At 33.2% G+C, this 16,225-nt stretch overlaps 1 protein-coding gene across 1 annotated transcript in view; it reads left to right on the top strand.

Moving 5' to 3' along the window:
• Positions 1-16,225, top strand: part of COL19A1 (collagen type XIX alpha 1 chain) — a 357,310-nt gene that overhangs the window by 88,126 nt on the left and 252,959 nt on the right. The window contains exons 10-11 of the mRNA XM_064360928.1: positions 12,141-12,185; positions 14,680-14,724. Of these exons, the coding sequence (XP_064216998.1) occupies positions 12,141-12,185; positions 14,680-14,724 (90 nt within the window). The remainder of the gene's footprint in view (positions 1-12,140; positions 12,186-14,679; positions 14,725-16,225) is intronic.

The following is a 16,225-nucleotide window of genomic DNA, read 5'->3' as shown; positions in this document are numbered from 1 at the left end:
TTAACTATTGGACTTAGTAAAGTCCAACAAACTCTATTGAAAAATAATACCTTGCTGCAAGTTGATGTTTATTTGGTCTGCTATCCTCTTGTTTAAGCATGCTGATGGCATTAATTGATGATTCTTCATCATAAATCAAAGTTTCTTTAAATACTTGTTCAAAGGTCTAATTCTTTAAAAATATCTTTCTATAGAGAATATTATTCAGTGATCTAAGGAGATGCTCCAGTCCAAATTTACCTTGTACCCTTATTCTACCAATCTTTTTCTAAAATGCATCACAATGATCTGATTGTTTAGATTTCAGATCATTAGGAGCTTTTCAATTATTCTGAACCTGGTACCCTTTTTTAAACTGTATGCAGAATCACTGAAGTATGTGGACTATAAAGTAGATTGTTTGACTTCATTGTGGGATGTAATGTAAGACTCATATATATTTATATAATAAATTGTGGGAAAGTAGGATAGAATTCCCTTGGAATGCTTTAAAACAGAATTTATCAAGATTGCATTAATTTTAACACTTCAAAATGGCATCCCTTGGATCCTTATGTATGACAACCAGGTGCAAACTACTACTGATTGAGTGTGGAATAGGTTCTCAACTCCTGAAAAGGTGATGTCAACAGACTGACAATGTAAGAACTAGATGAAACATTCAATAGAATCAATCCCGTCAAAAGTTGATCAAATGAATTGCAATCTAGGGCCATGATAGTAAGAAAACAAGTCTAGAAAGTTAAGTATGCAAGCCAAGAAATTTTCTAGAAAAAAATAGAGTTTCTTAGAAAACAGAGGGCATTTAGAGCAACATGAAGGAACTAGAGCAAGTCAGTATTTCAGAGACAGGCACTACTCAGAACTTAAGATTTTATTTCTTTTCCTAGAAGTCTACTTTTGGAAAAGAATCTTGTGTGATGATTCATCCTATATTCCACTTCAAATAAAACTTCAATGAGTATAGAGGAATATACTAGTAATCTAGTTAGATAAAGTCATTCTGAAAAACTGAAATCCTCAGCTCTTGGGGCCCATTTGGTCAAAATGGTGACTGAGAGAGTCTTACAAAATCAGTTAATGAGTGTGTCTATGTGAAGACACTGTTACCAGAGAACTTAAGAAGCTAATATCATAAAGAAGCAGCTGTTTTTATAGTGTTCTAAAACCATGGCAAAATTGTCCTGGCAAATACTCTCTCATGTTTCCTCAAGCAATTTTCTTCTGGGTCTAATTTACTTGAGTCCCTCTTAAAGGGCCTCACAGACAATTAGAGAATTCATGTAACTTCCAGTGGTGCTAAATGTGGTAGCGGATTACGTTTAGCTCTTGGTTCCCGGATTCACACATCATCAGAGGCCCTAATTAGTGGGTAATATCCTTCCAATACCTATAGAAGCACCAAGTCTTTGACCATTTTCTCTTCCCAAGGTCTCAGTCCCTGGTGGTACCAGATACTGAGACTTGTCACTTCATTTAGCTGTTAACGTTTTTCACTCCTGAGTGAAAAAAACGCCACCTCAAGAATGTTTTTCTCACTTCTATAATCCACAACTTACCACTTATTTAAAATAATTCTAATGAATGTATGCAAAATGAAAACAAGAAAGTTACTAGCATATTATCTAATGGTAGGTTAATACATTGTACAAATTTTTTAAATTTCAAAATTTAAAAATCATTCTTGTGAGGTTTATGTTTGGGTGAAATATTTCTGCCATCTTATAAGAAAAATAGTATGTTAGATTTTTCTAAGTGAATTCTTAAAGAAAAATTATCAGTTCTTAACATGTGTGTCTCTTCAGGTCTCTGTCTCCTACATTTGCCTTAATGTGAAATATGTGCATCTTCCAGAGTAACTTATCTAGCATCCCTAAGCTTAACTTTGACTCTGCTTCTTGGCAGTTATAATTCTTTGTTTTGTTTTATTTTTTACATCAAATTAGGAGTGTTTAAAAGTACTGTTAAAAAACAAAATAAGATGAATTGTTTAAATGTCTCACATGTACAATACCATATAACATATATCTCAGGTATAATATTCTCAAAGTGAATATTTTTTCCTAAAGCTTAGTTTTTAAGCTAGGAAACTGATTTATATTAATGAGTGAAGCATTTTCTGAGCAGTATGAAATATTAATTTGTTCATTAACTACACTTTACACTAATATCAATGTCATACTGCAATAAACTAAGTGATTTGCACATAAATCATATTATTCTAAAATAAAACTATACTTTGAAATTTGGATAGGTAATAGCAGTAAATTTTTTTAAGTCAAGACTCTGAACAATGTATTAGTGTACTGTGGTGGCATTTTTCCTCTGAGACCAAGGAGAAAAGATAGTACACTAAACAATACAATTTTATAAAATCTATTTATGGAACACAGGGATATGACGACTCTAAGGATGAAGTATAGCATTTAGTTATGTTCTTTTGTAAGTGTAATACTTATCACCCAGTATAGACATGCAGTGGCCATTCTTAATCTAATATTAGCTCTAATCTAATATAGCCTTACCATTCAATATTGCAGAAAAATAACTGTCCCCTTTACATTTAGTCAGCACAGCTATGATTCTACTTAAGAGATTTTGTAAGTGTTCTGTTATGAGTTCATTTAAGAAAATCAATTCTGTTTAGCAGTCTTACTAGGAGCTGGTAACTTCTGATAAGCTTGGATGGACAGAAGCCACTGTCAATCAAAATGAGTAAACTGGATGGTTCCGTTTCCATGAGAAGTGAATGACTCAATGCATAAGATCACATGCGTGCACCCATACATACCCATACACACACACATGCACACACACACACACGAACACACGAATATATCTGTTCACACCTTGTATCCTCATGATATGAAGTAGGAAAGTAAGATGAAGATTTGGACACTAGGAGCAAATTTGCCCTAGTGTCCAAATATAACACTCAAACCATGTTTGTTTTAATTACCTGAATACTTCAAAGAAAAAAATTGCCTCATTTCATACTTAACTTATGTATGTAAACATAACAGATATATTTTTTGAGAAGTGGGCATTTTTTCTAAATAGGAATAATTATTGTCCAATAATCTTATCCTAATAATGTGACAGTAAAAATCAAACAAATATAGAGCCCAATTTATGCTAAAATTCATAATCTGTCTACTAAATTACTTAAATTTGCCCTAAAATGTTTATTTTAATAGGAAAATTTTTACTAAGTTAATTTGCTCCCCATGGAGTAAGTATAAAGTAAATCATAGCCATAATTACTTTACCATGCTAATATCAAATACTCAGAGAGAGACTACCTGTGTTTGAATTCCAGCTCAAATTCTTACTCTCTAATTTAGAGCATGATACTCTAATTTAGAGCATGTCAGTTTTCTCTTTTATAAAACCAGAATTATATTGAATCTACTTCTAGCTTTATCTTAAGGATTAAACAAGATTACTCATAAAAGTGCCAGCCCAGCACCTGATATGTAAATATTTAGTAAACAACAGATGTAATTTTAACAATAAACAGTTTGATGATTCTATTATTCTAGCCTTACTATGGGACCAAATTAGAACTTATTTGAGGGAATTTATACACTTCATCTTAGCCAAAAGGCCAAGAAGCAAACGCTTTGGGGAATTTATATATTTTTTGAAAATATATTTACAGAAAAAAAAATATTTACAGAAAAAATTAAATGTTGAAATAAAGCCACATGTCTTATGTAACTTTGACCTTTCAAAATAAAGCTCAGAGGTTTTAGCAAACCAATGAATTCCTCACTTAATATAAATATGTACAAGAATATAAACTTTTACAATAATAATAGCAGCCATTTACTCAATAAGTGTTATATGCTAAATGCTATCATGAGCCTTCTTTACATTATTTCATTCAATCCTTACAACACCTAGTGTGAGGTAAGATTTACTGTTACCATCTCACAGATAAGGAAACAGATCTAGAGAGAGGGAAGAAAGAAAAAGAAACTTCCCCTAACTTTGTAGGCAGAAAATAGTGGAGTCAGGATTTGAACCTCTATCCATGAAAATCCATAACTCTCGCCCCTTGGCCATATTATCTCATCTGGATGGCTCCTCAAATATTCAGATTTCCTTGACACAGGCAGTTCTGAATTCGATCTTAAATTTGTTTGCCTGCCAGTTTAGTGAGTGAACTGCATGCAGTTTGCTTCAGACATTCTGTTCCAAGGAGGGCTGTGTCCCTTCCCTTTAAATCCATGGACCCCTTTTAAGCTGCAGCTGACCCTAGGGATTCTGACTCCCCCACCTTCATAAGATTACATTCATCTATTAAGAATCATTATGCATATGGTTTTTCACCAAATGAAAGCATTTTGTCTGGCTTTACCTTGCAAAATAAGTATTATAGAAAACAATTTGCTTGGTTTCCAAGTATTTGAAGTGTGTTTTCAAACTTTTCACACTTGATTCTCTGGAGATCCTTAATCTACCCTGCATGCCCATGTCTAGGCAGCTCAATCATGGTCACTCTGCAACCATAACCTTAATGCAACACCTAATGTAGAAATTTTTCTCTTTATATTCTCCACCAAATAAATATGTATAATTTATTTATCAAAAACAAAAATGTTTAACTTAGCACCATTACTTTATTAAAAAAAATAAAATAAATAAACCTTCTGAAGGTAAAAAAAGCTGTATGCATTAAGGCACTTAAGAATACATCTGATAACATGATGAGAGAGTGGCCAAATTTCCTGTCTTAAAAATAGCTGGACTAACTATCCTCATTATATGAGGATATACTTTGTATGATGGGCCTCTTTACCATAAACTCTGAAACCCTCAGTCACTGCAGTGAGATGAGACTGAATAAGGCAGATCCATTGTTCCCTAACAGTCTTTGTATTTCTTTTCTGTTGGGAAGTGAAATGACTATGATCTTTGAATCTTGATTTTCCCTAAAAAGACATTTTATGAGAATACTGCAGCTTCAGAAAATAAAGGCAGATGCTGTTACAGTTTATGTAAGTGCAGACAAGGCCAGTCACTGTTGTGAATTATAATGAACTTTCTACCATTGCTGGTCCAGATGTAGCGTTAATGCTTCAGAGACTCAGAAACTTATAGGAATGTAGCATAAAAGCTAGAGAATTTTTAAGCTGTTTGGCTTCCTTTCTGTATTTCTAGCTTCAACTAATTTTTCCATGGGTATTCAAAATTAAGCTTAATTTTAGACTTCCTACATTTAAAACATAAAATGCCTAATGGCATGTGACAATTTATTATAGAAACTGAGACCATTAAATGAGGAGGAACAAAAAAAGACAACTTAGCTTTATTCTAACAATGGAATACTTCCTGCCTATAAAATTATTAGGCTTTATAAAACAAGAGTGACCTCTACTTTAAAGAAAATACTTCTTAAGCAGAGAATCACCTGTGTATCTGTGTAATTTAGAAAATTCTTTAATGAATTACTGTATAGTCAAATCTACACACAGGATTGAACTTTTAATCATAACTAGTATTCGTAGAAAAAAATGACCACAAAGAAATCAGTTTTGTAAACCTACTTGCTGGCTTCACTTATTTAAAGTACAAGGAAAAAAACTTGAATTATCAGTGAAAAACTGTTGCTCTTACATGGAATAATTGTCATTTAATTGTCTTGTCTATAGACATATATTGATACAATATAGCACTAAAATAAGCCAAAACATAAGAAGGACAAAGGTAATAGAAGGACAGGAAAAAGAAAAAGAAACTTGCTCACTCTGCAGCTGATTTTATTTCTTAATGGTTTCTTCTTCCCTTCTTATGCCTTCCACTCACACCCCAAGTAGAGCAGTTGGCAGGGAACACAACAGATGGATGACAAGCTCAACACATGCAGTGTATCTGGCACCCAGGCACTTGACTTTTATTTGCTAAACAGCCAGATTTCAAGAACCTAGTCTGCTAATGTTCCTATTTGGTTTAATGTGCTACCAGTTTCTAGCACATAAATATTAAAATATTGCCATAAGAAAGCTCACACACTCTGTTTCTCTGCATAGTTAAGTGTCTAATTATTTTATTCTTGGTGTAGCTTGTTGAGATATTGAACAGTGGAGTTAAAGATTTAACTGGTATCTTATAAAGACATCTATGATTTTTGATATTAGAATTTTCTTAAAGTGGCTTTATCTAAAGGAGCTTTTAGCCAGACACATCAGGGACTGCCAAAGCCAGTGTAAGGTATTGAATGAACCTGTTAGGGAAGATTAGATTTGAGTGGCTGATCACAGATGATTGGTATCTTCCTTTCCTACCACCATCACTGCATTTTCAGATTATTATACTAAAGTCCCATGAATTTTTTTATGAATTCTCCCAGGCCACCAGGCAAAATTACAGCTTATCCACTCTGTTCACATAGCAGTTTATTTATATCACCAATATAGTGTGTGTCTATACCTCCTGCTAAATTGTGAGCTCCTGGAGTAGAAGGACTTGGGATCTGTCTCATCTCTGTAATCTCAGCACCTGCACTGATTCTGGTTAAGTGTTTGTTGAATTGCTTAGAATTCAAGGACTTAGCCCCAAGCTAGAAATAGGGAAGAAAAATAGAGAATGACTGCTAGAAAACTTTGCTGAGGAGAGATCAGAAAAGCCCCGCAATGCCAGCAACACTTCAGTGCAAGTCCTTCCTACTCTCTACAGAAGCATAATTTAGGGAAACAGAAGGGAATCTCTTTTCTACACAACAAGTCTACAGGTATTGCTTCCTATAATTAAATATAATAGAAATGTGTGCATCTCCAGAATTTGCTTTCCGTTTTGGAAAGTATGCTCTTCCCTCTCTCAAACACAAATCTTCAAGTTATATTGCTTTCTTTTTATCCAAACTAGATTTGAAAATCTCCTAACTTTCTTATGACATTGTTAGGGTGTGTTCTTTCTCCATGTCTTCACAATCATTTACTTCAGGGCTAAAGATAAGTAACCAATGGCTTCAGTGCATTTAAGGTCCAGTACAGATAACTGATATGGAATAGAACTGTAAATTACTCATCATGAGGAATACTCCAGGCAGGAAATAGTTTGCAGTTACTGTGTCTCATTGTCCTCAATTAGGAGCTGACTGAAGACTCTATCCTTCTCTGTGTGTCTTAAATAATCTTTTACGTGTTAGAATTCTCTATTCAGATGTCAATCACTAGATATTTCAGTAGATGATTCACATTACGTATTTCTCTAGTACTTTTATGAAGTTTCAAGTTTTTTTTAAAGACTCTCTTACAGTTAGTCTCACAATAAAGTGAAAAGCCCAAACACTTGTGCCTGACACTTTAAGAAAATCATCACAGTTACATAGAATCCCAGATTCTGTAGTGGATTGTACAATGTTAACTAAGGCTTAATTCCCTATCTTTGCTATATATAGGAAGAAACTTTTACCTCTCCAAGGCATTTCAAAATTACTTGGGGTTTCTTTATGTTTTTTATTTGAGTAACTCTTAGTACAACTTATATTTAATTAATTTGAAACGGATTGTAAAATAACATCCCTTTGACAGGAAAACTTAAGGGTTGTAGTTGACTACAAATGTAGCATATGTAAGCAATTTAGTTAAAAAGCAAGTTGTATTAATAGAATTACAAAACTATATAGTATCCCGAACAAAGTGTATCTGTGTGTGTGTGTGTGTGTGTGTGTGTGTGTGTAATGGTCTTGCTCTCTATTCTATGTAAGACCATTTCTAGAATGATGTGCTGAGTTCTGAGTGCCACATTTTAAAAGACATGACTGACCAATGTGTGCCCAGAGAACAGGGACCATAGTATTAAGATACTCCAAATTATCATTTGAAAAATGAATGGTTTACTGAATAGAAGGCTTGATAGTAGCACAAAGGGATGTCATGTATAAGACCTATGACATTTTTTCCTGTGTAATTGCAGACAGAAGAAATAAGACTGATGGGCAAAATATGGGGAAGGTTAATTTGGGTTCAGAAAGCATTGATTCAGTAACCACACAGTGAATTTATTTTCTTTGCTCTCCACAATGCAAATTAAGCACCAAAAGTACTTGACTTTAAGAAGCTTTCAGTAGGGTTAGTGCCTCATCAGATTCTTTGGTGGAGTTGTTGTACATAAATGCATGAATTTATATTTGTCCTTATATTTAAGAACGCCCATCCTGCTTGTTTTCTAGCTGTATGCACCTGTATGTACGTATGTACACACATATACATATACACTCAGGATAGATTTTAAGAGAGTAGATATTGAGTTAGCTGCCACTAATCACGCATACATACATTACCATGATCAAGACATGTACTGACCCATAAGAATAAATGATAATAGGATCTCATTCATTTAAGATTAAAGTGTTTTAAATTGGCCTTATCTTGAATGTTAATGTGATTAAAATATCCCCATGCATTACCTGCATTAAGGATTCAACAAATACAAAGAATTCAAAAAGTTTGAGATTTTAAACTCTATGCAATATATATATATTTTTTAACATGGTAATTTACTTCTTAGAATGAAGTCCCAAAATATAGAGGGAAAAAATTCTCTCCTTGAAATAAAAGGATTAGATTGGATAGCTGAAAAAATAAAAAATATATATTTTTATTAAAATTTCCTGAAACATTTAATGGACTGCCAACAGTTTAAGAATCATAAAAAATTTCAATTTCTAATGATTATGGCTGAGTAAAGCAGAACTACGGTCAATAATGTAGAAGTTGCCTTGGTAATACGCAAAATCAAAATCAGATTTACTTGTTTCTGCTTGTTTTATTGGTTTTAGTCCTAGAATCTTGGCATTCCACTTCTGATATTTATTTTAGTTATTTCACGCAATATTCAACCTAGGTAAATTTTCTCTTAATAAATATGAATGAATTAATGGGGAAGTATTGATATATTTCCAAGCAGACACTAAATTCATACAGAATGTTATGCTCCTAGAAAATATGTTCTAAGTAAAATGATAGGTCAATCTTTTAATACACGAATGTAATAATAGGATCTCAGTTGTTTTAATCAAAGGCTGAATGCCTAACTGTTAAAAAAATAATCACCACAAAATAGTATATAACTTCCTACTTTCTGGGTTGAATGCTAGTTATTTTCAAATTTTTTTGTCTACCTGCTTGCTTTATCTTTATTTGCTTGGTCTCATTATTACTAGGTTTGCAAACTATAGGCCTAGGGAATGTGATTTTTTAAAAATCAAATGTCCTTCAGACAACACATATTTCCTACATAATAAGAAATACATTGTTTCCAATGTCAAAAGAATCAAGAAAACAAATAATAATTTATAGTTTATGCCTAGCTATGCTTACTCCTGAAAAATATGCAGTTATTACAAGGAGGTAAAATTAAATCCTTTGATCAGTTTTTCAGAAAGCAACCAGTTGACCCTAAACTTCACCTAACTTTGTCCCAAAAACTTCTCAAGGAGGTTATTTTGAATTTTGGAAAGGGTACTTTTTGATTCTTCTGTGAAGTAAAAGACATGTTATGTATTATAGTAATAATCCAGGCAATGATACTATCAGCAGCAGTGTTAGACTTTGCCTGCTTTATGTTACACAGCTTTGTTAACTTGCCTTCCTATAGTTTGAATTTGGACTTGAAAAGGAACACAAGTCCTTTCATAGAAAAACCTATAATAGAAAAAAATATCCCTCAGAAACAAGTTTTGAAAGTTATGGTTTCTATGGGAATCATTTATTGTGATTTTCTTTCAATAATGAACTAAAGTATTGATTGGAAGCCAAAGAAGAAGCATCTTATTTCTTCCTTGGACTAAAATTGTCAGTAAGGAGTGACAGCAGGAGTTCAGAAAAAGCAACTAATGTATACCTTCCAGTAATTTTAGGAGGATATTTATTTTATGAATAGAATTAAATTTGCCCTCAAACTGCTTGTGGCACATAGAACTTTAAACCTGGGTGTCAGAGGGAGCATAAAGAAAGGCTTCTTCTGTTGACAGAAGTTAGGTTTTAGATAAACACATTTCCAATGAGATATTCAGTGATGTCCATTGAGTTATCGTTGAGTCTAGAATTATGTTTCTAAAACACATTTAGTCAAGAAAGAGCAGAGGCCAGTTAATGCTGGCCACAGGAAAACACAGTACTTTAATTTCAACAGTCATAAAACCTGTGTCCATTAAAGACATATTCTCAATATCACAGCTTTAGAGACGTTTGGTACCCAATTAACAGTGCGTGTGGGTGTAACACTAACCTGACATATGGCAGAGTAGGATTTTGGGTGCCAGTACTTAGAGCACCTGGTGCATGAGTGGGCTGTGAGTAAAGAAAAAGAGAAGATACTGTCACCACTTTTTTTCCAAAAAAAAGTATTTTTGGCAGTGTATACCATATTGGCATACTTTAGTGGATAATATCCCATATCTCGTGACTGTGTGTAACTTGTAATATGATATAAAACATTATATTGGATCAACTGACGAAAATAATCTGCTCCTTATGGACAAGTGGACATACTTCTGTGATGAGTAACAGGAGCTCCATTTCCATAGACTGTTCCCTGACACCAAATACTTAATGTGTTTTCACTATTACTTTATCAAATGATATTGGACATTTCTAAGAGATTTGTGTGATATATGAGGTCTAGAACTATAACAATTTGTTTAATGATAGAAATGTATTTTTATATGGATAAGTAGGTTTTATTTTGTTGATTCTTTAACATTTAATTACATTTAGCAGCAAAGTTTTACTTTAATATATACTGTGATGATAGCTGTTATACTGTAGAATACTTTGATAATTTAATCTAATCTAAGAAAAACCTCAGTCTTTAAAATAATTTGTGTGCATGTATGTAGCAGTACATCTCTGGTAAGAACCACTAAAATTTTCTTTAAAATGTGTTAATTAGTGAAATAATGAAAATCTCCTTAGATTTAGACAGAATGTATTATTGCTATTTTAAAGTTTAAAGATGTGATTTTTTTTCTTCATAGATTTTGAATTTTGCTTAAAGAATTCAAATAAATGATAGCTAAAATGATTCTAGGAAATGTTTAAAAACTGTTATCTTATAAATTAATTATAAATATTTGATATAAATAAAGCAGGTCCGTGAAATTATTAGTGTGTTTTGAGCTGTCTAAACCTGGAAACTCAGAAGCCAAAATAAATTCCTATAAGCAGGAAAATTCCTAAAACTCCATTGAGAATATGCACATCCTCCCAGGAGTATCTCATTCTAGCCTGTGTGCTGTTTACAAACCAGACTTGTCAAAGAGATGACACCAGAATTCCAGCAATGAAAACTGATAGGCATCTGCCTTTTTACCCAAGACAGAAACCAGATGAAAAGAAAGAACTAAAAAGTCTTCCAAGTAATTGCTTTATATTAAATGACATTGGGTTTGTATTCAAAATTGATCTAACGGCAATCAGCAGCTATGGGTAAGAAAGTAAACATTTTTGTACATATATGAGAATATATACACACATACATATCTAAATAATATATATAATGAGAGAGAAAAAATTCTGATTTTAGGCAAGAAGTCACTTAAAGCCAGAATTAAATCTTTTTCCAAAGAAAGTGTAGGGAGGGAGCTAGGTATGCAGAGTTGAAGTGTATGAGCTCAAATTCCAGTTCTACCACCTACTTACTATGCAGTGACCTGTAAGAAGGTCATTGAGGCAGTATTATCTGCCTGATAGTTTTGTTGTCAGAACAGTTCCCGGCCCATAGAAAGCACTATGTCAGACTTTAATATTATTCCCAGAGGTTTCAAAAAGAGAAAATGTAATGAGATACTAAATAACTAATGTGGAAAAGTATGGGCTGTAGGGAACCTCAGTCCCAACCTCAGGTAAGGTAGGTGACCTCTGGCATGTTACCGAACTTCTCAGAGCCTCCATTTCCCTATTTTAAATTTATTTAATTATTGAATTAAATTATTAAATTTATTTAAAAATTGAGGTGACAGTCCTGAATTTGGGAGATAAGGGATAGATGGAAAATCCTTGCACATGATAGATATTCAGTATTAGGCTATTTTTCCCCACAACACTAGAGCTGTTTGTTAAAGACCACAAAAACATCTCTGTTCATATGTCTTTATGGATAATAAACATTATTCTGTGTACTTCTTTTAGGGTGAAAATGGTTTACATGGTGCTCCAGGATTACCTGGTCAAAAGGTAAAGAGTTCTTGAATGTTTCATCTGAGTTAAGAATTTTAACATGTTGAAAAATAAATTTGCACATAGTATTCTGAAAATATATTTGATTAAGCTGAATTTCCTCAAAGACTTTTAGAAAGCTATGGATGTCTTTTCAAAGAGAACTCGTGGAAGCAATCCCCTCTTGAAGGGACCATTCTAGGAGGAAGCTTTGTCACAGAGCTTTAGTAACATGCTTCTCCAAAGAAGTCAATAATAGTGCTTTCTGGAGGCTATGGAAGTGTACATAGCTGCCCTGGAAATGTTTCCAGTTTTATTAGTCAGAATCCAAAATGTACAATAGAACAAATTGTACTTCCTTTGGCTGGTTTTGGTTACCTCTTGCTTATCTACCTTTTTGTATATCCCAGATAGAGCTAAACATAATAGTTACAATGACATAAAATACTAAATATTACAAAGATGCTGAAGACAACTATCTCTTCAAAAATATTTTTCTTTCACAAGAAGGCATTCCTAATAAGTAAAGAGTTTTGCATGGACCAGCCTGCCTCTTTCTATGCCTAGTATCTTTCTCTTTACCAAGGTGAAGTTCCTTTGTGCCCCTCTACTGTCCAAGGGCTGCTTTCTTCTTTTGGGAAGAAGCCTGGTTATCTGTGACCAGCATTACTGAAAACACAGAGACCATTATATTCCAGTTTCTTGAAGGGATGGGGAGCCACTTCAGGTGGGGCCAGCTGTCATGAAACCATCCAGATAATCCCACCACAGGAGGGAGAGCATTATTGATGTAATATTAGATGCCCACCAAAGCCAAGCATATAATTTCTATGCTCTGGAGATGTTTTATAGGTTTTGGCAACAAGATGTCAGAAGTTATTATGCATGTAGTTTTTTCTCTGTAGGTGAAAATATCATTTAAAAAGATATGCACTTATTTATAGTTACAGATTGTGTTAAAAAATTTATTTACTTGGCCCAATAAAGATAATAAGATTGAACTGGCATCAATAAAATGGCAAGCTTCTGAATTTCTTCAGAGCAGCTCTAGACAAAACCCATTGATACAGCATGTGCTGCATCTGCGAGTCAAGTTGCAAGCCAAGGGATGTGCAGATTTATCTGCTGGGAAATAGTTTTGGACTTTCCAGCAGCTGTTTGTGGTGGCTGCATCATGCTGACATTGTGGCTGATGTACTGGAGGCATTTAGCAGCTTCAATGTCAGCTTGAATTAACAGATCAAGTTAAAGTTTATATTTTAGGAAAAAAGGTAGAAAAAATGTAGACCATGCATTCAGTAATAAAAAGCAATACCTAACAACTAACATATATTCTTTCTTGGTGACTTTTTAATGTAGATGAAGCAAAAATAATTATTTAATTATATGCATGTGACATACACACACTTATACATGTATTGTTTAATCATTGAGTTATATTATCTAATACTATTTAATTATATAATATACATATATGCAATTATGTGGGTATATATATAAAATAACATATTCACAAACTAAATATGTATGTATCTATGCATGTAGATTTCTACATATATATATAGTAAAAAGCTGGCATTCCCTTTCATATAATTAATAGGAATTTTATATACCAAGGGTCACCTTGTTGAGGCATTACAGAAAAAAACTACAGATCAGAAACCCTCTATCTCTTGTCTCTGTACACTCAAGAAATGCTTGCTAAATGCTTCTTATGCTCAAGGCCCTCCATGGGTGGAGAGATGTATATGACCCATCCCGAACATTCACTTGCTGGCTATGTTGTCATGAGTGCCTGACATGTACAAGGCACTCAATGAACTTTTGTTGAATGTATGAATGAAACATCAGTTAAGGGGGGAAATAAGCTTGTCAGATCAGAGACAGTGTAGATGAAGAAAGAGAGACTTACACCTTTTAGAATAAATATGGTAATTGAGAGCCAGCAGCCTTCCAAGCACCAATCCTCTTTCTGTGACTGAGCCAGAAGAGTGGACAGGAAAAAGCATAGCACTGGTGTTGAAGGTAGAACCAGAACCCAAGGGTTCAAAACTGAACTCATTCATCATGAGACACTCATCAGAATGGTATTCCATAGAAGTCAGCTTTCTAAGAAGGCTGTTTCCACTAAATCTAGTAAAAGAAATAATAATAAGAATGGCTAACTTAGTCTTTGCCAGGCACTATGAGGATGCATCAAATTCTCAAAACAAACCATTGAGGAAGATAGTATTATCATTACTTATTTTATTCCTGAGAAAATTCAGGCTTATCAAGGTTAAATTGCCTTGGAAGTTGTGAAGCTGTAGCTTATACCCTAGAAAATCATTCCTTTAGTATTTAGAAACATTTAAATCTTATGTAACTTAATATTGGTTTAGAGTTTACATGTTAGAAGTGGCTATTTATAATTACTGATTTTTCATTGTTAGAAACATCATTTTTATTGTAAAAATTGCACTTGTTATAGTATCATTTTTATTACTATACACATCATATTACTCTTCTACAGGGAGAGCAAGGTTTTGAAGGCAGCAATGGAGAAACTGGTGAAAAGGTAAATATCTCTTTTTACAGTCACATCTGTAAAAGTAAATTGTGTTCTTGAAAATGTTTTGAAATAGAATATTTAACTTGTTTTGTGCATTCCCTAAAGCAATTCAATAATTTTATAGACATAACTAAAACATTTGCCTCAGTTAAGGTAGAATAAATATATTAATGATTGCCAGAAATCGTTCTAAACTTATTTGGATGGTATTAATAGTTAAATATTTCCAGTTAAATTTGTTTTATTGATATGGAAATGAATTAAACATTGATAAAACATTAGATTTTTATATTATGAAATCATTTACTCACTAAGTATCCAATTATTTAAATAAATGCTTTGTTTATATGTACACCTGTTTTATCAGTGGAATTTTTTTCCTGAAGGAATAAATAAGAACAACTAATTGTCAAAGTCAGGATCTCACAGAAAAGAGATGCCATACTAAAACTGGAATACTTTAAAAGAGTTTAATAAAGGCATGGTTTAAAAAGTGTGGGCAAGGTATAAGAAAACCACAAGCATTATACAGTATCCCAGTTCAGGTTACAGCAGACTCCTTAAACCCCACATGATTACCAGACCCAGAGGCAGAGAAAACTGTGTGGCGAAGGCTAGAGACAGGAGCTGAGGGTAGCAATCAACCCAAGTTAAGCACATAAAGGAGGAGCCAGGGCAATAAACACCTCCATCCCACTATCTTCCAGCCCTCAGCTCTCCTATGGGACCCCATCAGCCAAACCAAATTGAGAGCCAGTGGGATGGAAGAATCCTATAAGGCTCAGCCTCCCAAAGTCCAGAGCAGGTGGATAAGAGTGGACAGTGGATCTTGAGGGACCAAAGGCAGAAACCATCCCGCTAATCTAAGTGCTGTCATTTAAAGTCACCTACTTACAAAACTAAATTATAGGTGGTTAATTTTAATAGAGTATTCTATGAGTATTTTATTTGAGTATTTTAATAGAGTATTCTAATGTCAACAGAGTATTGTATTTTAATAAATAATTACTGAAATTCATTTGATAGTGAAAATATTTAAGCAATCATTGTTTTACAAATTTACAACTTTCTATTGAAAGTACAGAGAATAGAATGCTTGGTCATCCAAACTTTTCCTTCAGATAATCATTTGAATCCTTTTTCATTTCAAAAATTGTTTTGTTTTAAAAAAAAAAATCATTCTTTTGTTTTGTAACTCTTGCATACATCAAGTGTATGTATGGAATTATATGGCCAGAGGATAGCTAGAAAAGAGAATAATCTCAAATTAGACAGTATTGCTTGTGTTTAGCTTTCTTGCCAATGATCAGTTATTTGCTTTTTCAATAAGTATTTACAGAGAGAATGAGCATCTATTATAATTATAAGGCAAATTACATATGTTACAAACTACATGATAATTACTTTTCCTCACAGAACTCAGAAAGAGAAAAGAATGGCCTTATAATAACCATACTTTTAGAGATAATTTCATTAAATGATGACTATTTTTAAGGTGAATCTCTTT

The sequence above is a fragment of the Aotus nancymaae genome, unplaced genomic scaffold (genome assembly GCF_030222135.1).
Source record: "Aotus nancymaae isolate 86718 unplaced genomic scaffold, 86718_ANA_hifiasm-v0.15.2.pri h1tg000040l, whole genome shotgun sequence".
Taxonomy (NCBI): domain Eukaryota; kingdom Metazoa; phylum Chordata; class Mammalia; order Primates; family Aotidae; genus Aotus; species Aotus nancymaae.
Note: the sequence above shows the minus strand (reverse complement) of the source record. Positions and strands in the feature narration are given on the sequence as shown.